A 23,780-nucleotide genomic window follows, 5' to 3' on the forward strand; every position below is an offset into this window, starting at 1 on the left:
TAAAGCTTTTCCATGTAACTAAAAAACTAAAAATTTCAGGATAATGGCAAGGGAGTGATAGACCATCATAATACCTAGGTTATGAGAAAATGAATAATAACAGTAGGTAACAGGATTTACTGATCATTTACTATTGCCATTATTCTAAGTGCTCTAAGCATATTTGACTTAATACTGATAATAACCATTTAAGGTATGTGCCATTATCCTATTTTATTACTGAGGAAACAAAGGCACAGAAAGATTGAATAACTTGCCCAATATGACACAGTAAACTGGTGGCAAAGCCACTGGTTCAGAAATAATCTGGTTTCAGAGCCCACACTCTTGATCTCAACATTATACTGCCTCAATGATAGCAGTTATTGTCTATTGGGTACTTACTCTAATCAGGTAGTATACTGTGTGTGTTATCTAAATTTATCCCCGCCATAAGCTTCTAAGGTAGCTATTGCCTCTATTTTACGTTTAAGGAGACTAAAGTTCAGTTAGTCAATAACTAGCTCAAGGTCATCTGCTTTTAAAAGTGAAGAAACCAGGATCAAATCCAGATCTATACGATCTCAAAGCCCATTTCTCCTTATTCTAAATATTTAAATTTTTATTATTGATATAGAACTCATGAACAATTAAGCCAGATATTGTAAGCATGTAAGTCAATGAATTTTATCAAATGTATATACCTGTGCTGTGTAACAAACAACCTAATCAAAATAGAACATTTCTATTATCCTAGGAAATTTCCTCTATCCCTTTTCTATTCAATTTCCTGCCCCTGAGAGACAAGCACTATTTTGATTTTTATTATATATTGGTTTTGTTTGTTCTTAAAAGTCATATAAAAAGAGTCATATAGTATTTAGTTTTATGTACAGCTTTTTTCATTCAATATGTTTTGAGACTTATCTATGTTATCCTGTATAACAAGAGTTTATTCTTCTAATAGTATTTAATTGTATGAAGGTATCAAGTTGCCTATTCATTCTTATATTCATGGACTATAGTTTTTCTAGTTTTTGGCTACAAATGAGAAAAGATACTATGAACATTAATATACAAGTCTTTTGGTGGACAAATATTTTCATTTCATTTCCCTAAATACCCAGGAATGGTACTGCTGGATCATGTAATAGAGGTAAGCAGAAATTAAAACAAACTGCCAAAGAATTTTCCAAAGTGATTCTAGATATTCCACATCACTTCGTGTTACCAGTCACTTTAATATTAGCTATTCTTTTTTGTTGTTCATTTGTAAATATCAGCTATTCTAATGGGTAGCTTGTTGTGATTTTATTTTCATTTTCTTAATGACTGAAGATGTTGAATACTTTTAAATGTTCACATGACCACTCACATATATTACTCTGTGAAGTATCTAAGTCTTTTACTTATTTTTAAATTGGGATTAAAATTTTTATAGTTTTTTTCTTAAAAATTTTTTGAGTACAAGTTTTATGTCTCATATTTATAGCTCTTGCTCTGTAGTATGCATCTTCATTTTTAAAAATAATTTATTTTATTAAAGCGGGCTTTAGCTGTGTAGGCTTTTCTCTAGTTGTGTCAAGTGGGGGTTACTTTCTAGTAGCACTGAGTGGGATTCTCATTGTGGTGGCTTCTCTTGCGAGCATGGGCTATAGGGAGCATGAGCTTCAGTAGTTGCGGCACATGGGCTCAGTAGTTGTAGCTCCCAGGCTCTGGAGCACAGGCTCAATAGTTGTGGCACATGGGCGTAGTTGCTTTGCAGCATGTGGGATCTTCTAGTTTAAGGATCAAATCCATGTCTCCTGCATTGGTAGGTAGATTCTTTAGCACTGAGTCACCAATGAAGCTCTCACTTTCTTAATGGTGAGAGATTTGAAAGAAGTTTTTAATTTTGATCAACTAATTTATTAATTTTTATAACTAGTGCTAAGAAATTTCTACATACTTCAGAGTCATGACGTTATTCTGTTTCTTCCAGAATTTTTTTAGTTTTAGCTTTTACATTTAGGTCTATGAGCCACCCTAATTAATTTTAAAAATATGAGGTAGAGGTTGAGATTATTTTTTCCCCTTTGGTTTCTCCAAAAATTCCATCATTATCAATTGAGGACTTTCCTTGAAAAACTGAATAACTTTGGTGCCTTGCTGAAAATCAATTAAATATATACCTTTACATATTGTATATGTAAAATATATATTAAATCATATAAATATATAATCTGTTCTGTTCCACTGATACATTTATGAGCTCATTTTTGGATCTACTGAACTGTAATTTTATAATAATTCTTGAAATTAGGTAGTACAGTGTAAGTCTTCCAACCCTGTTCTTTTTCAAGATTATTTGTCCACTCTAAGTCCTTAACATTTCCAATTAACTGTTAGAATCAGCTTGTTGACTTATTTAAAGAAAAAGAAAAAAAAACCTACTGGAATTCTATTTGGGTCTGCACTGAATCTATACATTATAATCAGTTTGGGAGAGAACTGACATCTTAGCAACAATGAACACCAAGCATGTGATATATATTCTCTATTTCTTTAAATCTTTGTCTTAGCAATGTTTTGAACTTTTTAATATACAGGTTTCATGTCTCACATTAAATTTTTTCCTCAATACTTTATGTTACTAATTGTTGATATGAAAAAAGTTTTAGTGATTTGAATAGAAAATCAAACCAGACACAGCACTCCCTTAAGCCAAAGCCTAATCAAGGCCCTGTGCTGTGCTGTGCTTAGTCACTCAGTCACGTCCAACTCTTAATCAAGGCCCGAATGCTCTTCAATTCTGTAGAGGTTGAGAAGTGAGGAAGCTGCAGAAAAAAAGTTTGAAGCCAGCAGAGGCTGGTTCATGAGGTTAAGGAAAGATGCCACCTCCCCACATCAAATTACAAGGTGAAGCAGCAAGTGCTGATGTGTAACAGAAGCTGCAGCAAGTCATTTAGTTAAGAAGATCTAGTTAAGATAATTAATGAAAGTGACTACACTAAACAACAGACTTTCAACGTAGACCAACTAGCCTTCGATTGAAAGAAGAAACAATGCAGGTCTTTCATAGATAGATAGGAGAAGTCAATACCTGGCTTCAAAGCTGCAAAGACTAGCTCACCTTCTGTCAGGAGCTAACACAGATGGTGACTTGAAGCCAATGCTCATTTTCCATTCTGAAAATCCCATAGCCCTTAAAAATTATGCTAAATTTACTCTGCTTGTGCTCTGTAAATGCAACAATAAATCCTGGATGGCAATACATCTGTCTACAACATGGTTTACTGAATATCTGAATCCAACTCTTGTGACCTACTGTTCAGAAAAAAAATTTCTTTCAAAAAATCTTTACTACTGCTCATTTACAAAGGACTTGGCCACTACGAGCTTGGATGGAGATGTACAACCAGATTAATGTTGTCTTTATGGCTGTTTAACACAACATCCATTCTGTAGCCCACAGATCAAGGAGCAATTTCTACTTTCAAAGAGTTATTACTTGATAAATAAATTTTTCTAAGACTATAGCTGAGTAATTCCTCTGATGAATCTAAGCAAAGCAAACTGAAAATCTTCCAGAAAGGATTCACTATGCTAAATGACATTAAGAACATTACTGATTCAAAATATCATTACTGAGTCAAAATATCAAAATAGCAACATTCACAGGAATTTGGAAGAAGTTAATCCCAACCCTCCTGGATGACTTGGAGGTGTTTAAGACTTTAGTGGGAGAAGCAGCAGGAGAACTAGAATTACAAGTGGAGCCTGAAGTATGTCAAGGCTGTATATTGTCACCCTGCTTATTTAATTTATGCAGAGTACATCATGCGAAATGCCAGGCTGGATGAAGCACAAGTTGGAATTAAGATTGCCAGGAGAAATATCAATAACCTCAGATATGCAGATGATACAATCCTTATGGCAGAAAGCAAAGAACTAAAGAGCCTCTTGATGAAAGTGAGAAGAGAGTGAAAAAGTTGGCTTAAAACTCAACATTCAAAAAACGAAGATCATGGCATCCAGTCCCATCACTTCATGGCAAATAGATGGGGAAACAATGGAAACAATGACAGACTTGATTTTCTTGGGCTCCAAAATCACTGCAGATGGTGACTGAAGCCATGAAATTAAAAGACGCTTGCTCCTTGGAAGAAAAGCTATGACCAACCTGCTGCTGCTAAATCACTTCAGTCATGTCCGACTCTGTGTGACCCCATAGACGGCAGCCACCAGGTTCCCCCGTCCCTGGGATTCTCCAGGCAAGAACACTGGAGTGGGTTGCCATTTCCTTCTCCAATGCATGAAAGTGGAAAGTGAAAGTGAAAGTGAAGTCGTGTCCAACTCTTAGCGACCCCATGGACTGCAGTCTACCAGGCTCCTCCATCCATGGGATTTTCCAGGCAAAGTACTGGAGTGGGGTGCCATTGCCTTCTCCGATGACCAACCTGGACAGCATATTAAAAAGCAGAGACATTACTTTGCCATCAAAGGTCTGTCTAGTCAAAGCTACAGTTTTTCCAGTAGTCATGTATAGATGTGCTGCTGCTGCTGCTAAGTCACTTCAGTCGTGTCCAACTCTGTGATCCCATAGACAGCAGCCCACCAGGCTCCTCCGTCCCTGGGATTCTCCAGGCAAGAGTACTGGAGTGGGGTGCCATTGCCTTCTCCATGTATGGATGTGAAAGTTGGACTATAAAGAACGCTGAGTGCGAAGAATTGATGCTTTTGAACTGTGGTGTTGGAGAAGACTCTTGAGAGTCCCTTGGACTGCAAGGAGATCCAACCAGTCAATCCTGAAGGAAATCAGTCTTGAATATTTATTGGAAGGACTAATGCTGAAGCTGAAGCTCCAATACTTTGGCCACCTGATGTGAAGTACTGACACCTTGGAAAAGACCCTGATGCTCAGAAAGATTGAAGGCAGGAGGAGAGGGGGATGACAGAAGATGAGATGGTTGGATGGTATCACCAACTCGATGGACGTGAGTTTGAGCAAGCTCCAGGAGCTGGTGATGGACGCAGAAGCCTGATGTGCTGTAGTCCATGGGGTCACAAAGAGTCGGACACAATTGAGCAACCAAACGAACTGAAGTTTTGATGGAACTGCCACAATCTCAAGATGAAAGAATGGTTACTTCTTATGGATGAGCGAAGAGAGTAGTTTCTTGGAATAGAACCTACTCCTGGTGAAGATGCTATAAAGCTTGTTGAAATGACAACAAAGGACTTAGAATATTACATAAACTTAGCTGATAAAGTGGGATTTGAGAGAATTGAGTCCAGTTTTGAAACAAGTCCTACTGTTGGTAATGTTATCAAATAACACTGTATGTTACAGGGAACTGTTTGTTAAAGAGCGAGTCAATCAAAAAAAAAAAAAAAAAAAAAGAAAAAGAGTGAGTCAATCAATGTGACAATCTTCACTGTTGTCTTATTTCAAGAAATTGCCACAGCCACCCCCAACATTCAGCAACCACCAAGAAAGAGGCAAGATCCTTCAGCAGAAAAAAGATTATGACTTGCTGAAGGCTCAGGTAATAGTTAGCATTTTTTAGTAATAAAAGCATTTTAAAATTAAGGCATGTACATTGATTTTTTTAGACATAATGCTATATAGACTAACATACATAGTTATGTAAACATAGCAAATTATATTTCTTTACTGTGATTTAATTTGTTTACTGCTTTATTGCAATGGTCTGGAACTGAAGCTGCAATATCTCTGAGGTATGTCTGTAATATCTACTTTACAAGATTGTTATGTGGATTAAATGAGTCAACAAATATGAAGAGCCTAAAACAATGCCTGATAAGGGTAAACATTTAACAAAAGTTAGGCATTATTAGTACAATTATGAACCTCTGGCAGAATGAGCTCTAAATTCATATTACTTCTTTTAAAAATAAAGTATCACTAGAAAAATAAGCAAATAATATGGGAGTCTGATTGAAAATATAAGTTATTCAATGTACTTATGCATTTTAATAATGATTTCTAAGTAAAAGATAAAAGGAAAGTAGCAAGTTCAAACCAGAATAATGAATAAATTGAATTACTTTTCACAAAAAGTATAAGTAAGCTTTAAAAGAAAGAACTTTCTTTAAAAATCTTAAAATATAAAATTTATTTAAAAGCAATAAAATAGCAGTTTATATGAAGTAGGAACTACATATAATAAGTAAACACTACACAGTACCAAAAATTCCACTTTTCATCACATCAGCATCTTCTTTTAACTATAAATTTTCTCCCTGGAATAATGCAAAGTAATAGATTATTATTTGAAATCATGATTTAACATTAAAAATCTACTATAATAATTAGGGGCATAATTTAAAACAAGAGTGGAGAATATTTAGTCAGTTGAAAAACAAGAATCAGAAAGTCAGTAATGGATTGCATGGATGGAAAAAGCAAATAATTCTGGTTGGGTGGGGGTCAGGAGGGAGTGAAAGATTAAATTAAATTGATAAAGTCAATGAAAAACAGAAGAGAGAAAAACAGAGCAGGAAAAAAAAAGACAGGACAGAAATGCTTGTACAAAGAAGTAGCACAATACAGAGAAGTAGAAAAACAGAGGGAAACATCTCAGGAGATTCTAAAACTACAGGTCAAATATTCTTGTCATATCTTGATCTTAACCTGGGCTAGGAATTTGAAAATGTTATCATGTCTCTAAGTATATATTTGTACTCCCACTTAATCCTTTTTTCCCTTACACTTTTAATTGTTACCTCATCACTGATTTTCTCAATTCTTATTTTTCATCTTACTGCATGGTATACAGACCATATTTTGAAAACTGCTTTTTTTTTCTGAAAACAAAATGGATAAACAATACTTCTTTCAAATTCCTAATAAACTATGAATCAGCTAATTAGCTCACAACACTTCCACTGCTTTAAAGCAGTTTTTAACTTGACATTTGTGTGAACTCTTCTGTGTTCAAAATTGTATGTGTGTTTAACTTTTTGTGAGTTTTTGAAGCTTTTGTCAAAACCTGAAAGCAAAATACTATTCTGCTAGAGGCTTTATTGTGAATGGAACTGACAAAATAATTAACCATTAAGAAAATCCAAGAAAGGAAACTAACAATGTAGGATCTCAGTTCCTTGACCAGGGGATAAATCCAGTAAAAGCCTGGAATCCTAACCACTAGGCTGGCCGCTGGGCTTAGTCGCTCAGTCATGTCTGACTCTTTTTAACCCCATGGACTGTAACCTGCCAGGCTCCTCTGAAGAATACTGGAGTGGGATTGCCATTTCCTCCTCTAGGGGATCTTCCCAACCCAGGGATTGAACCCAGGTCTGCCGCATTGCAGGCAAATTCTTTACCATCTGAGCCACCAGCGAAGCTCTATAGGCCAACAGTGAGTTCCAAATTAAGCTCTTTTTAATCATGTAAGGAAGGATGTGGAGAAATGAATAAAAGCTCCAACAATGCGACAAAGCTAGTGGAGGTGATGGAATTCCAGTTGAGCTATTTCAAATCCTGAAAGATGATGCTGTGAAAGTGCTGTACTCAATGTGCCAACAAATTTGGAAAACTCAGCAGTGGCCACAGGACTGGAAAAGGTCAGTTTTCATTCCAATCCCAAAGAAAGGCAATGCCAAAGAATGCTCAAACTACCACACAATTGCACTCATCTCACACGCCAGTAAAATAATGCTTAAAATTCTCTAAGCCAGGATCAGCTATACGTGAACTGTGAACTTCCAGATGTTCAAGCTGGTTTTAGAAAAGGCAGAGGAACCAGAGATCAAATTGCCAACATCTGCTGGATCATGGAAAAAGCAAGAGAGTTCCAGAAAAACATCTATTTCTGCTTTATTGACTATGCCAAAGCCTTTGACTGTGTGGATCACAATAAACTGTGGAAAATTCTGAAAGAGACTGGAATACCAGACCACCTGACCTGCCTCTTGAGAAACCTGTATGCAGGTCAGGAAGCAACAGTTAGAACTGGTCATGGAAAAACAAACTGGTTCCAAACAGGAAAAGGAGTACATCAAGGCTGTATATTGTCACCCTGCTTATTTAACTTATATGCAGAGTACATCATGAGAAACGCTGGGCTGGAGGAAGCACAAGCTGGAATCAAGATTGCCAAGAGAAATATCAATAACCTCAGATATGCAGATGACACCACCCTTATGGCAGAAAGTAAAGAAGAACTAAAGAGCTTCTTGATGAAAGTGAAAGAGGAGAGTGAAAAAGTTGGCTTAAAGCTCAACATTCAGAAAACTAAGATCATGGCATCTGGTCCCATCACTTCCTGGCAAATAGATGGGGAAACAGTGAAAACAGTGGCTGATTTTTCTGGGCTCCAAAATCACTGTAGATGGTGACTGCAGCCATGAAATTAAAAGATGCTTACTTTTTGGAAGGAAAGTTATGACCCACCTAGACAGCATATTAAAAAGCAGAGACATTACTTTGCCAACAAATGGCCGTCTAGTCAAGGCCATGGTTTTTCCAGTGGTCATGGATGGATGTGAGAGTTGGACTATAAAGAAAGCTGAGCACCAAAGAATTGATGCTTTTGAACTGTAGTGTTGGAGAAGACTCTTGGAGAGTCCCTTGGACTGCAAGGAGATCCAAGCAGTCCATCCTAAAGGAAATCAGTCCTGAATATTCATTGGAAGGACTGATGTTGAAGCTGAAACTCCAATACTTTGGCTACCTGATTCAAAGAGACCCATTTGAAAAGACCCTGATGCTGGGAAAGATTGAGGACAGGAGGAGAAGGGCACGACAGAGGATGAGATAGTTGGATGGCATCACTGACTCGATGGACATGGGTTTGGGTGGACTCCAGGAGTTGGTGATGGACAGGGAGGCCTGGCGTGCTGCGGTCCATGGGGCTGCAAAGAGTCAGACACGACTGAGTGACTGAACTGAACTGAACTGAGTCTGTCTTGGATCCATTCAAAAAACACTTTTTAAACATTTTAGGCCACCAAACCTACTTTGATATGTTTGAAATGAGGAAAATGGACATTTCAAAAAAGGTGAAATTACCTGAAAGAAATCTTTGTATCTGTGTGCAAACTATAGATTAACTGCTTATAAACAATGTCAAGTCGTCTGTAATGTATGTGTAGCAGCGATAAAGTTGCTTCTTCAGTACAGTATGTTCAAAAAATAATGGAAGTAGAAAAATCATGTGAATGTGATATTCTGAGTCACTATGGAAGCCTATGACCAAAACAAAAGGCTACCTGAATAATCTTTACTAGAATGGTTTCCAGGAAGTCTAGGAACACAACTAATTTTAGCACTCCAAAAAACATTCTCCAGTACTCTGGAGTTCAAAATACTTTCCTAATATGAGGCAGAGTTAGTCTTTAATCAAGTATAGAGATTCTACTTAATCAAATATTAGCCTATTTTAACAAAAATTAATTTTCAAAGCTAAATTTTCAACTCTACTTGTCTAGGTAAAAGCATTCTGAACTTACAAGGAGTTTGTTTTTTCATACTTTCAATAATTGTGCACATCACCTAATGACATGAGTATTTTATTTAAATGTATGCATTTTTTCCTTAAAAAAAGAAAATGATCCTCATTGGAGACAAATTATTGTAACTGCTAACGTATGAAATACATACCTGAGTTGAACCAGCACTTGTTTGCATAGAAGATTTTTTTAATAGTCGCACTTCTTTGTTTATGTATCTTAGCATTCCACTCAGAGTACTGAAGTCATTATTCTCAGAATTATCATCATTGAGGTCATATGTGAGAGGTTTAAATGAGTCTGACTGGGTATAAGTTAGATCTCTCTGGCTTTCTTCTAATGTTGAAGGTTGTTCCAATTGCATTTTTTTTAAGTCCTGTAGTAATTCTTCAGAAAGATCTTCATCACTATGAGTTCTGAAACTAAGATCACTGGCGCTAATAGAGCGACGTAGTTTCCTACACTTGAAAAAAGCTGTGTGAGAATGCTTAGCTAATTTTGAATCTTGAATATCAGGCGTGATTTCTACTGGAGATGTAAATGGGGCTGGTAGAAATTTGATGTCTTCTGCCCTTTCATGTCCAGAAATTTTGGCTTGTAATCTGGTTAATTCTGATTCCTATAGAAAAATTGGTACATAGTAGGTGCTGATTACATATCTGTTAAATAAATGACTTAGAAAATCATAGACTTAGAAGTCATCTAGGTTAAACTTGGTTCTAGTACAGTACAGAAATTCTTTTTATAACAACTCATGAGGGTTGTTAACTATGTTAAAACTATATAGTTAAAACTACGTTAAAACCCTTCATTTTGGGACAATTATCTAGTCATTAGCATTATGTTTAAACTATATAAGGAATTCCATGAAAACTGTATGTTCCTTATGGAATTTTTCTTAGTATTGATGACAGTATAAATTTCTATTAAAGACTGAAAACTTACATAAAAATTTTTTTTGCAAAAGTATAAAAAGGTACACAATCATTTGTCAATCTAACATATATACACACCAAAAATAACATCCTTCAGAATTTGTAATAGGAAATAAATGCATATTAGCTACTCTGCTGTGTATGTCATCATCACAAGAAATCTTTACTAGAAAATTTTTAAAGCCTTTAAATAATTAATAATGTTTAATAAATCAATCCTTATTAAATAAACTTTTCATTTCTGTTTTTCCATGTCCTTCACTTTTGTCCTGTGACCCAACTCTGGGATCCCAAGAATTGAGACTCTATATACTGAAAAGCGATCAAGTCAAAAAAATAAAGGGAGGACATTTTAATTTCAAAAGTTATATAATACATATAATAGTCCCGTGTTCAAATACATTCTCCTTTTCTTACAGGTATCCATAAGATGCATACTTCTAAACCAGTCACTTTTAAACTGGTAGTTTCCATTCTTTCTAAAAATACTGTGCTTATAGCTAAAACTGTCATAACCACAGTGTGCATTACAAAATGCATATTTCACTTCTGCTGTCTTTATACCACTTTATTCTAGGCAAATTTGATTTATAAGTGGCAGAAGTGCCCATTTTTTCAAGCAAATTTTGTATTCACATTGTTATAACCACAATTATTTAATGAAATAACTATAAAGTTCACATATATAAGGTCATGTGCAGTTTAAGTTTCTTTTAAACTTTTTTAAAAAGTTTTCTGTGTGTTATCCAGTCACACTAAGAAATGTGGTATCTCAGATAAGTAGGATTCCATTTAACTTAGAGTTCAACACCTAACTTTTATGAAGAAATGTAGTAAACCAAATATATTAAACATAATTCACCTTTTTCTTAAAACTCAAAGCAGCTCACTGTTGTGATCCTTACTGTAGTAGGCCATAATACACTGATGTTTTATGGCCTTCAGAAAATGGATTTACCTTTGCCCTTACTCCAGACACACTCAAATACTAGAGTACTTTTTAGGCTATTAAACTGAAAAGATCAGTTTCCTCAGTGTTCTTTCTTCTCTTCTCCCTCACTTATGTTTCTGTTCTCTGTCATTTACTGCTGCTTTTAGTGAATAGCTTTCCACTATTTATAGTTACTTCTAATTGTTACATTTATGCCAGCTTCTGCTCTTCTCTTAGTTTTTCTTCTTTCTCTCTCCAAACTAGACCTTAGTTCAGTTCAGTTCAGTCGCTCAGTCGTGTCCGACTCTTTGAGACCCCATGAATCACAGCACGCCAGGCCTCCCTGTCCATCACCAACTCCCGGAGTTCACTCAGACTCACGTGCATCAAGTCAGTGATGCCATCCAGCCATCTCATCCTCTGTCCTCCCCTTCTCCTCCTGCCCTCAATCTTTCCCAGCATCAGGATCTTTTCCAATGAGTCAACTCTTCGCATGAGGTGGCCAAAGTACTGGAGTTTCAGCTTTAGCATCATTCCTTCCAAAGAAATCCCAGGGCTGATCTCCTTCAGAATGGACTGGTTGGATCTCCTTTCAGTCCAAGGGATTCTCAAGCGTCTTCTCCAACACCATAGTTCAAAAGCATCAATTCTTCGGCGCTCAGCCTTCTTCACAGTCCAACTCTCACATCCATACATGACCACTGGAAAAACCATAGCCTTGACTAGACGGACCTTTGTCGGCAAAGTAACGTCTCTGCTTTTGAATATGCTGTCTAGGTTGGTCATAACTTTCCTTCCAAGGAGTAAGCATCTTTTAATTTCATGGCTGCAGTCACCATCTGCAGTGATTTTGGAGCCCCCCAAAATAAAGTCTGACACTGTTTCCCCATCTATTTCCTATGAAGTGATGGGACCGGATGCCATGATCTTAGTTTTCTGAATGTTGAGCTTTAAGCTCCCTTTTTCACTCTCCACTTTCACTTTCATCAAGAGGCTTTTGAGTTCCTCTTCACTTTCTGCCATAAGGGTGGTGTCATCTGCATATCTGAGGTTATTGAGATTTCTCCTGGCAATCTTGATTCCAGCTTGTGTTTCTTCCAGTCCAGTGTTTCTCATGATGTACTCTGCATAGAAGTTAAATAAGCAGGGTGACAATATACAGCCTTGACGTACTCCTTTTCCTATTTGGAACCAGCCTGTTGTTCTATGTCCAGTTCTAACTGTTGCTTCCTGACCTGAATACAAATTTCTCAAGAGGCAGGTCAGGTGGTCTGGTATTCCCATCTCTTTCAGAATTTTCCACAGTTTATTGTGATCCATACAGTCAAAGGCTTTGGCATAGTCAATAAAGCAGAAACAGATGTTTTTCTGGAACTCTCTTGCTTTTTCCATGATCCAGCAGATGTTGCCAATTTGATCTTTGGTTCCTCTGCCTTTTCTAAATCCAGCTTGAACATCAGGAAGTTCACGGTTCACATATTGCTGAAGCCTGGCTTGGAGAATTTTGAGCATTACTTTACTAGTGTGTGAGATGAGTGCAATTGTGTGGTAGTTTGAGCATTCTTTGGCATTGCCTTTCTTTGGGATTGGAATGAAAACTGACCTTTTCCGGCCCTGTGGCCACTGCTGAGTTTTCCAAATTTGCTGGCATATTGAGTGCAGCACTTGCACAGCATCATCTTTCAGGATTTGAAAGAGCTCCACTGGAATCCATCACCTCCACTAGCTTTGTTCATAGTGATGCTTTCTAAGGCCCACTTGATTTCACATTCCAGGATGTCTGGCTCTAGGTCAGTGATCACACCATCGTGATTATCTTGGTCGTGAAGATCTTTTTTGTACAGTTCTTCTGTGTATTCTTGCCACCTCTTCTTAATATCTTTTGCTTCTGTTAGGTCCATACCATTTCTGTCCTTTATCGAACCCATCTTTGCAAGAAATGTTCCCTTAGTATCTCTAATTTTCTTGAAGAGATCTCTAGTCTTTCCCATTCTGTTGTTTTCCTCTATTTCTTTGCATTGATCGCTGAAGAAGGCTTTCTTATCTCTTCTTGCTATTCTTTGGAACTCTGCATTCAGATGCTTATATCTTTCCTTTGCTCCTTTGCTTTTCGCTTCTCTTCTTTTCACAGCTATTTGTAAGGCCTCCCCAGACAGCCATTTTGTTTTTCTTCATTTCTTTTCCATGGGGATGGTCTTGATCCCTGTCTCCTGTACAATGTCACGAACCTCATTCCATAGTTCATCAGGCACTCTATCTATCAAATCTAGGCCCTTAAATGTCTTTCTCACTTCCACTGTATAATCATAAGGGATTTGATTTAGGTCATACTTTTATGGTCTAGTGGTTTTCCCTACTTTCTTCAATTTAAGTCTGAATTTGGCAATAAGGAGTTCATGATCTGAGCCACAGTCAGTTCCTGGTCTTGTTTTTGTTGACTGTATAGAGCTTCTCCATCTTTGGCTGCAAAGAATATAATCAATCTGATTTCGGTGTTGACCATCTGGTGATGTCCATGTGTAGAGTCTTCTCTTGTGTTGTTGGAAGAGGGTGTTTGCTATGACCAGTGCATTTTCTTGGCAAAACTTGATTAGTCTTTGCCCTGCTTCATTCCATATTCCAAGGCCAAATCTGCCTGTTACTCCAGGTGTTTCTTGACTTCCTACTTTTGCATTCCAGTGCCCTATAATGAAAAGGACATCTTTTTTGGGTGTTAGTTCTAAAAGGTCTTGTAGGTCTTCATAGAACTGTTTAACTTCAGCTTCTTCAGCATTACTGGTTGGGGCATAGACTTGGATTACTGTGATACTGAGTGGTTTGTCTTGGAAACGAACAGAGATCATTCTGTCGTTTTTGAGATTGCATCCAAGTACTGCATTTCGGACTCTTTTGTTGACCATGACAGCTACTCCATTTCTTCTGAGGAATTCCTGCCCACAGTAGTAGATATAATGGTCATCTGAGTTAAATTCACCCATTCCCGACCTTAGAGCCAGCTAAAATTGACTTGGAGAGCTACTGTCAGAAAACAAAGAAATTCTACCTTCTGCCTGCTATCCTGGCTAATCATGGTACATGTTCTAAGATCTATATATCTTTAGTTCATTTAAGAATTGCTGCTATTCTGAGAATATTTTGACAACTTTCTAAGTAGCTGGTTTTACACACTTCTGAATAATTGATAAGTGCAATACCACTGTATTTATCTCATTGGTAATATCTAACAAGTAGCAGAGATTACTACTAAGTGACAGAGATATACTATGCAGAATCTTTAAAATTTTTAGATTCAATTTTTTGCAATGAGGTTTTATAATTTTGTATAAATGTTATAAATCCCCAGAAGACTAAGTATATTACTATTTCAATAAAAGTATAGAGGGTTCACCTGAAACATAATTTTGGATTCTGTTTATTCAACTTTCCTGTAGTACTATGAATATCAAGCATTAAAAAAAAAAAAATCATGTATTTGGCTGCACTGGGTCTTAGTGGCCGCACATCGGATCTTTAGTTGCAGCATGAGAACTCACTTGTGGTATGTGGGATCTAGTTTACTGACCAGAGATAGAACCAAGGCCCTAAGCGCTGGGAGTGCAGTCTTAGCAACTGGACCACCAGGTAAGTCAATATCAAGCATTTTATAAAAGGAATTTAAGTGCTCAGAATAATAATTACAAGAATTTCTATAGTAATAATTGAGTTTCTTTGCTTTTAAATAATTTCCATTTTACTATAAAATCATTTATTGCTTCACAACTATCAGTGGGGTTGGTCTTTTTCAAGGTCTTAGCTGACAATGTTAATCACACATATCGGCAATTTGAACTAATATTAAATTATTTCTATGCATCAATACTGATATTAATTCCAAATTCAATAATAAACTGCCATGATCAATAGGGGTGAATAACTACCAAGAGTCTATCTGAAAAATCACATATGTACTCAAAACCAGTAAAAACATTTTTTAAATATAATCTTGCATTTTCTAATGATAGTGATGATGATCCAGGATCTCAGGTAAACAAAGAAGAAGATGTAAGAAATGTTTACCAAAGGTCTAGAAGAACTAAGGACAAACAAACAGAGATGAACAATGCACTGCTGCTGCTACTGCTAAGTTGCTTCAGTCGTGCCCGACTCTGTGCGACCCCACAGACGGCAGCCCACCAGGCTCCCCTGTCCCTGGGATTCTCCAGGCAAGAATTCTGGAGTGGGTTGCCATTTCCTCCTCCAATGCATGAAAGTGAAAAGTGAAAGGGAAGTTGGTCAGTCATGTCTGACTTGTAGCGACCCCATGGACTGCAGCCCATCAGGCTCCTCCGTCCATGGGATTTTCCAGGCAAGAGTACTGGAGTGGGGTGCCATTGCCTTCTCCGAACAATGCACTAGAAGGAATCAATAACAGAGGCAGAAGAACAGGTAAGTGACCTGGAAGACAGAATGGTGGAAATCATTGCCACAAAACAGAATATAAAAAAAAGAACGGAAAAAAAAAAAAATGAAGACAGTCTAAGTTAATGCACCAACATTTGCATTATAGCGGTCCCAGAAAAAGACAGAGAAGGGACCCAAGAAAATATCTGGCTTTAACAGCTGAAAACTTCCTCAATATGGGAAAGGAAATCGTCAACAAAGTCCAGGAAATGCAGAGTCCCAGGCAAAATAAACTCAAGGAGAAACACACTGACACACACAATAATTAAACTGATAAAATTAAAGACAAAGATAAAATATTAAAAGCAATAGGGGAAAAATGACAAATAATACTCAAGGGAACTCCCATCAGGTTATCAGCTGATTTCTCAACAGAAACTCTCCAAGCCAGAAGGGAATGGCATGATACATTAAAAGTGATGAAAGGGAAGAACCTACAACCGAGAATAATCTATCCAGCAAGACTCTCATTCAGATTTGATGGAGAAATCCAAAGTTTTCCAGACAAGCAAAATTAAGAGAATTCAGCATCACCAAAACAACTTTACAACAAATACTAAAGGAACTTCTCTAGGCAGGAAACACAAAAGAAAAGATCTACAAAAAATAAACCCAAAACAGTTAAGAAAATGGTAATAGGCCATACGTAAAATAGGTAGCCAACGGGAATTTGTTGTATGGCTCAGGAAACTCAAACAGGGACTCTGTATCAACCTAGAGAAGTGGGATGGGAGGGAGACAAGAAGGAGGTTCAAAGGGAGGGGATATATTTATACCTATAGCAGATTCATGTTGAGGTTTGACAGAAAACAACAAAATTCTTTAAAGCAACTATCCTTTAATAAAAAAATTAATTGAAAAAAAGAAAATGGTAATAGGATCATGTGCTGTGCTGTGCTTAGTTGTTCAGATTCTTTGTGACCCCATGGACTGTAGCCCGCCAGGCTCCTTTGTCCATGGGGATTCTCCAGACAAGAATACTCAAGTGGGTTGCTATGCTCTCCTCCAGGGGATCTTCCCAATCCAGGGATCAAACCTGGGTCTCCCACATTACAGATAGATCCTTTACCATCAGAGCCACCAGGGAAGCCCAACAGGATCATAGGATCATACATAGTGATAATTACCTTAACTATAAATGGATTAAATGCACCAATCAAAAGACATAGACTGGATGGGCGGATGAGAACATGCGCACATATGCACTTCCACTTACCATATTACTCTGTGCCCAAAACTGTATGCAATTATTTCATATTGTGAGGTTCATTATGTTTCCATTATGGCTTGCAACTGTGATTATTTTTTATTTTTTGTCTGGCTACTGACTATGAAAACTGATAAACATCTTTCAGTATTATGATTATATAATTGTTATTTGCTTAATATCATTGTATCATGATTGGTCAACAGAAAAGAACAGAATTCTATATCACTAAAATTACCATTTAACAGAAAAACTTGTATTCACTTTTTAAAATCTAGATGCACAACAGAATTATCTTGGAATTTTTTGAAAAATAAAAATGCCCAGGTATTGCTACTCTTCTCCAAAGTGCCAAATGTATTTCTAATGAACAGCCATGTTTAAAAACAACTGAACTATATGATGATCTTTTACTTTTATCTAGTTTGATTCATGTTTTCTATTTCATAGTCAATGCTCCCATTTCATTTAGCTTATGTTTTCCAATTTCTCTCTTTTTTGTTATTGTTTCTCAAGCCATTATCAAGTGTAATAGAAAAGCTTTTGTAACATATATATATAGTATGTATAATATATATATTTTAGAAAAATTGTGAATTTTTGCCTAGCTAAATTTATGACACTTTGATTCTACTTGTTTGGCTTAGTATGAACAGAATGCTAGAGTTCTAATTTATATTCACTCAAATTTTGATATAGTGTCATGTCTATTGGCCTCTAGTATTACTGGTAAAAGTCCAGAAAATGTATTATCTTAGTGATTTAAAAAGAAAATTTGAATAAGGCTTGAAACTTCTAATCCAATTCTGAGAATATAAAGAAATACTATGTTATTTAAAAAACAAAGGAAATTAACAAGTGATACAGTATTATTAACTAAAGTACAGATGATGTTCAAATCTCACAAAATTTTATGCTGCCCATTATTTGTTTTCATACCTCATTCAAGACTCCACATTGTATTTAATTGCATTGAGCCGCTTCAGCTACATGCAACAAATGATGGTAAATTCCCTTTTCATTTTCATTCAATTACAAATATTTTCTAATTTTCCTTGTTATGGCTTCTTAGATACATCCATCATTTAAAAGTTGACATTAAACTTCCAAATACATGGGATTTTTTAAAAGTATCTTTAACATTAATTTCTCATTTTTATATTCTTATTAAATGCTTTCTCCTCTGCAATTACCCTGTTTTTTTTCAGTCTAACTTTATTGAGGCTTTTTTTTTTTCAATTTTAATTATGTCACCTTTTATTATTTTACAATATATTTCCAAAAAATGCCATTACAGTTGCCTTAACTGCTCTATAAGACCTGGAATCAAAGAACACTGAGAATTAGAACACACACATCAAGCTGTAATACCTACTTGTGCTGAACCATTACTACCGAAGGGATGTTGTTTCTTAAATAAGCAGATGTGTGGCAATGCAAAATAAAATACAAACTGGTTAGAACAGTAAACTTTGTTTCAATGGCTATAGAAAGGAGGTGGTTTTGTTGTTGTTTTTTTTTTTTTTTTAAACACATCTGGTCTGGCAGCAAGATGTAATATGCATTTAGAGCAATATTTTTTTTTTTTTTAATTGAGGCTTTTGATGGCTAAGTTGAAGCTCTCTCTTGGTAAATGTCACATTGCACTTGAAAATATATGGGTTATTTTCAAATATCTCTTGATATTGATTTCTAACATAATACCACAGTGATAACAGAACTGACTCTATGATTTCAATACCTTTAGACCATGAAATTTTTGAACCTTGTTTTATGTCTTTGGATATGTTTTAGTGTCTCCTAGTTTACAATCTATGGGAACTTGAATATAACTTGTATCCTACTGATGTGTGAAAATGTATAAATCTTAATTATGTTGAATTGGTTCACAGAGCTTTTCAGGTCTACTATATTCTTCTTCTCTGTATACTCATTCTATTAATTTTTGAGAATTTGATATTGAAACTCCAACTAAAAATCTTAATTTATCTACCTAAAAAATTGTAATATATAGTATAACTATATGTAATCTTGTTCTGTATTTTCCAAGTCTCCTGTAAATGAGTTATCATACTTCTATAATTCAAAAAAAAATTTAAAAACCCTCCAAAGTAAACATCATGATTCAATTGGCCAGGCCAAGATGGCAATATAGGCTCCTTTCATATCTCCTTCCATGTACAAATGATGAAATCTACAACTGTACAAGGAACAATTCCCTTTGAAAAAACTGGCTGAGAAACATCTACACTTGGGTGAATGAGAAAAGTCCACATCAAAACTAACAGGAAACCTGAACTTCACTTTTGCCATAAAGGCCATGCCAAGCACAGGCTATACAATGGGATTCCAGTTTCTTCCTTAAGAGTAAAGGGCTTGGATCCCACATCTAGTGTTCCAACTTTTAAGACTTCCACATGAGCAATGGGTTTTCAAAACACTTATCTGTGAAAGCCAATGGGGCCTGTGTCTGAGACCCACAAGATTATAGCAAACAAAGAAGCAGTTCTTAACAGGCTTGCAAGGACGTACCATGGCTAACATCATAGAATTCAGTACAGAAGAAGCAAGCAAGAAATGCCCATCTTCCAGACTTTCTCCAAAACAGGTCTATTTTCACACTTTAAAAGTTTCTGCACAAAGGTCAGGCTTCTATTTTAGCATGCATCTGGGGTACCTGTGGTGCTGGAGAAGACTCTAGGGAGTCCCTTGGGAAGCAAGGAGATCAAATCAGTCAATCTTAAAGGAAATCAACCTTGAATACTCTTTGGAAGGACTGATGCTGAAGCTGCAATACCTTGGTCACCAGATGTGAACAGCTGACTCACTGAAAAAGACCCTGATGGTGGGAAAGAGTGAAGGCAGAAGGAGAAGAGGGTGACACAAGATGAGACAGTTGGATGGCATCACTGATTCAATGGACACGAACTTGGGCGAACTCTGGGAGATGATGGGGGACAGGGAAGCCTGGTGTGCTGCACTCCATGGGGTCACAGACGTGACTTGGTTACTGGACAACAAACAACAAGAGGCACCTGAAAGACCAGGGAAGCTAGAAGACACTTTCTCTACCTTCTCCCTCAAGCCTGTTTCAAATTACAAGTGTCTCCCTGGACTTTATGCCAGAAGTGTAACAAGGGACAAAGAAGGTCATTATATATTGCTAAAGGAGTCAATCTAAGAAAAGAATATTTGTATATATTTTGTACCTAAAAAACACAGGAATACCCAAATATATAAAGTAAGTATTGACAGACCAGAGGGAGAAAGAGATAAGCATATATAAACGTAGGGGACTTCAATACCCTAGTTTCATCAATAGATAGATCATCCATACAAAAAATCATTATGAAAACATTGGACTTGAACCGTAAGTTAGACCAAATAGACTTAACAGTTACAGAACATTTCATCCAACACAGGGCAGGAGTGTACATATTCTTCTGGAGTGAATATGGAACATTCTCCAGGATGAATCATATGTTAAGTCATAAAACAAGTCTTAATAAATTTAGGAAGATTAACAAAACAAAAACAAATTTAGGAAGATTAAAATCCTATAAAGCATCTTCCAACCACAATGGTAGAAAACCAGAAATCGATTATAAGAATAAAACTGGAAAACCCACAATTATGTGGAGATTAAACAACATGTGATGTAACTACCAACATGTCAAAGAATAAATCAACAGAAAAATAAAAAATTATCTTCAGACAAATTAAAACAGAAATATACTAAACCAAAACTTATGGGACATAGCAAAAGCAGATGCAAGTGGGAAATTTATAGTGATAAACACTGTATTTATATAGTAAGAAACAAGAAAGACACCAATAAAACAACCTAAATTTCTACCTTAAAGAAACAGAAAAGGAAGAACAAACTAAGCCCAAAGTTAGGTGAATGAATGAAATAAAGATCAGAGTGGAAGTAAATTCAAGACAGACTAAAAAGACAATATAAAAGATTAATGAAACTAATAGCTGAGTTCTTAAAAAAGATAAACAGAATAGACAAACCATTAGCAAGGCTTAATAAGAGAAAAAGAGAGAGAACTTAAATAAAATCAGTAATGAAAGAGATGTTACAACTTGATACCAAAGAGATAAGGGATCATAAGGGACTACTATGAACAATTATACACTAACAAATTGGTCAGCCAAGAAAAAAATAGATAAGTCTTACAACCCACCAAGACCAAATAATGAAGAAATATAAAGTGAGATCCCAATAGACCAATTACCAGTAAGGGGACTGAATCAGTAATAATAATTTTAAAAAACCTCCCAAAACTGATTCACTTTGCTGTACATCAGAAACTAAAACACTGTAAAACGATATATTCCAGTATCAATAAAAAGTATTTTAAAATAAATAAATATTTAAAAGAAATAACAGCAAACTGAATTCAACAATACGTTAAAAGAATCATATACCATGATCAAGTGAGAGATTAGTTCCAGGGACGTAAGGATGGGTCATCATCTGCAAATTAATGTGATACCATATTAATAAAAAGAAGATAAAAATTATATAATCATTTTAATAGATGGAGAAAAAGCATTTGACAAAATTCCATATTCATTTATGATGAAAATGCACAACACAACAAGTGGGTACAGGCGGAATGTACATCAAGATAATAAAGGTTATATATAACAAGTCCAGTTAACATAACCCTCAACAGTGAAAAACTGAAAGCATTTCCTTTAACATCAGGAACAAGACAAGGGGGCTGGCTCACTCACCATTTCTATTCAACATAGTATTGGGAGTAGGAGCCAGAGAAATCAGGAGGAAAAAAAGGAATAAAAGGAATCCAAATTGGAAAGGAAGATGTAAAACTGTAACTGTTTGCAAATGACATGATATTATATATAGAAAACCCTAAAGACCACCAAAAAAACTGTTTGAACTAGTAAATGAATTTGGCAAACAGAAGGATACAAAGTTAGTATATAAAAATCTGTTGTATTTCTATATATTAATAATGAACTATCAGAAAGAGAAATTAGTAAAATAATTCCATTTGCAATTTTATCAAAAAGAATAAAATGCCTAGGAATACATTTAACCAAGGAGGTGAAAGACCTGTACACTGAAAACTGTAAGATACTGATGAAAGAAAGTGAAGATACAAATAAATGGAAAGATATTTTGTGCTCATGAACTAGTTGGAAGAAAAAATACTGTGAAAATGTCCTTACTATCCTAAGTAATGTAGATTCAATTCAACCCCTATCAAAATTTCAACAGTATTTTTCACAGATATAGAACAAGCCATCCTAAAATTTTAATGGAACCACAAAAGACCCTAAATAGTTAAAACAATTTTAAGAAATAACAAAGTTGGAAACATCATATTTCCTGATTTCAAACCATATTACAAAGCTATAGTAGCAATAATAAAAACACTATGGTACACAGTAGTATAGAAATGGACACACAGATAAATGGAACAAAATAGATAGCCCAGAAATAAACCTATGCATGTATAGCCAGTTAATTTATGACAAAGGAACTAAGAACATACAATCGGCAAAGAATAATTATCTTCAATGAATCACGCTGGGAAAACCAGACAGCCAGATGCAAAAGAATGAAACTGGACCCTAGTCCTACTCCATACACAAAAATCAACTCAAACTGAGAGTGAAGAAAAAATAAGAGAGTAAGCATCTTGATATTGGGCATGGCAATGATTTTTTGGATTTGATAACAAAAGTAAAGGCAACAAAAGCAAAAATAAAAAACAGGGACTATACAAACTAAAAAGTTCTTGCACAGCAATGGAAACCAGTAAATAGGCAACATACAAAATGGGAGAAAATGTCTGCAAATCATTTATCTGATAAGGAGTTAATATCTAAACTACATAAAGAACTCATATAATTTAATAGCAAAGAAACAAACCATTCAGTTTTTTAAAAGGTAGAGGAATTGAATATACATTTTTTCAAAGAAGATATACAAAGGGCCAATAAGTATATGAAAAGGTACTCAATATCACTAATCTTCTGGGAAATGCATATCAACATCAAATGAGATATCACCTTACACCCACCAGAATGGCTGTCAATAGAAAGACAAGAAATGAGTGTTGGCCAAGGGTATGGAGAAAGGGGAGACCATGTTTACTGTTGGTAGGCAAGCTACCTAGTACAAGCACTAAGGGAAACAGCGTGGAGGTTCTTCCAAAAATGAAAAATAGGAGTGTCGTATGACCCAGCAACACCATTTCTGGGTATATATTCAAAGGGAATGAAAACAGGTTATCAAATGCACTCCTGTGTTCATTGCAACATTATTCACAGTTAGCTCAGAGAAGGAAAAAAGTACCCATTGATGAATGGATAAAGAAGATGTGGTAAATACATATACAATGAAATATACAATATGCCCTTTGGAACAACATCAATGGACCTTTAGGACCATTGTGAAATAAAACAGAGAAAGACAAATACTGCATGATATTACTTGAATGTGGAATCTTAAAAAAAAAAAAGAAAAAGCCAAACTCATAGAAATAGCAGGAGAGTGGTTGCCAGAGACTAGGAGATTGGGAGGTGAGCAAAATAGGTTGCTCAAAGGGTACAGCTTTTCAGGTATAAGATGACTGAGGGTTTAATGTATAATATGATGACTATAGTTGATAAAACCAGTGTATAAATGAAACTTGCTGAAAAAGTAGAACTTAAATGTTCTCACCAAAAAAAAGTTTTTTTTAAAGTTCATGTTTGAACATAATTATTTATCTTAAGGCAATATGATACATTTCTTATTAATAATCTCCAAATTCAGTATCTTCTAAATAAAGGGTCTTTTATTCAA

At 35.7% G+C, this 23,780-nt stretch overlaps 1 protein-coding gene across 23 annotated transcripts in view; it reads right to left on the minus strand.

The window, feature by feature from the left end:
* Nucleotides 1–23,780, minus strand: part of CCDC18 (coiled-coil domain containing 18) — a 216,461-nt gene that overhangs the window by 58,835 nt on the left and 133,846 nt on the right. For 21 of the 23 annotated variants that reach the window (XM_055585111.1, XM_055585115.1, XM_055585110.1 and 18 more), the window contains 2 exons: nt 9,587–10,054; nt 6,082–6,225 (listed from right to left, as the gene is read on the minus strand). The exons of 1 other annotated variant lie outside the window; for it this stretch is intronic. In XM_055585111.1, the coding sequence (XP_055441086.1) occupies nt 6,211–6,225; nt 9,587–10,054 (483 nt within the window). In that variant the 3' untranslated portion in view covers nt 6,082–6,210. Of the gene's footprint in view, nt 1–6,081; nt 6,226–9,586; nt 10,055–23,780 lie in introns of those variants that run through there. One more of the 23 variants, XM_055585109.1, reaches the window with a different exon arrangement.

This window comes from Bubalus kerabau, chromosome 6, assembly GCF_029407905.1.
Source record: "Bubalus kerabau isolate K-KA32 ecotype Philippines breed swamp buffalo chromosome 6, PCC_UOA_SB_1v2, whole genome shotgun sequence".
Lineage (NCBI taxonomy): Eukaryota > Metazoa > Chordata > Mammalia > Artiodactyla > Bovidae > Bubalus > Bubalus kerabau.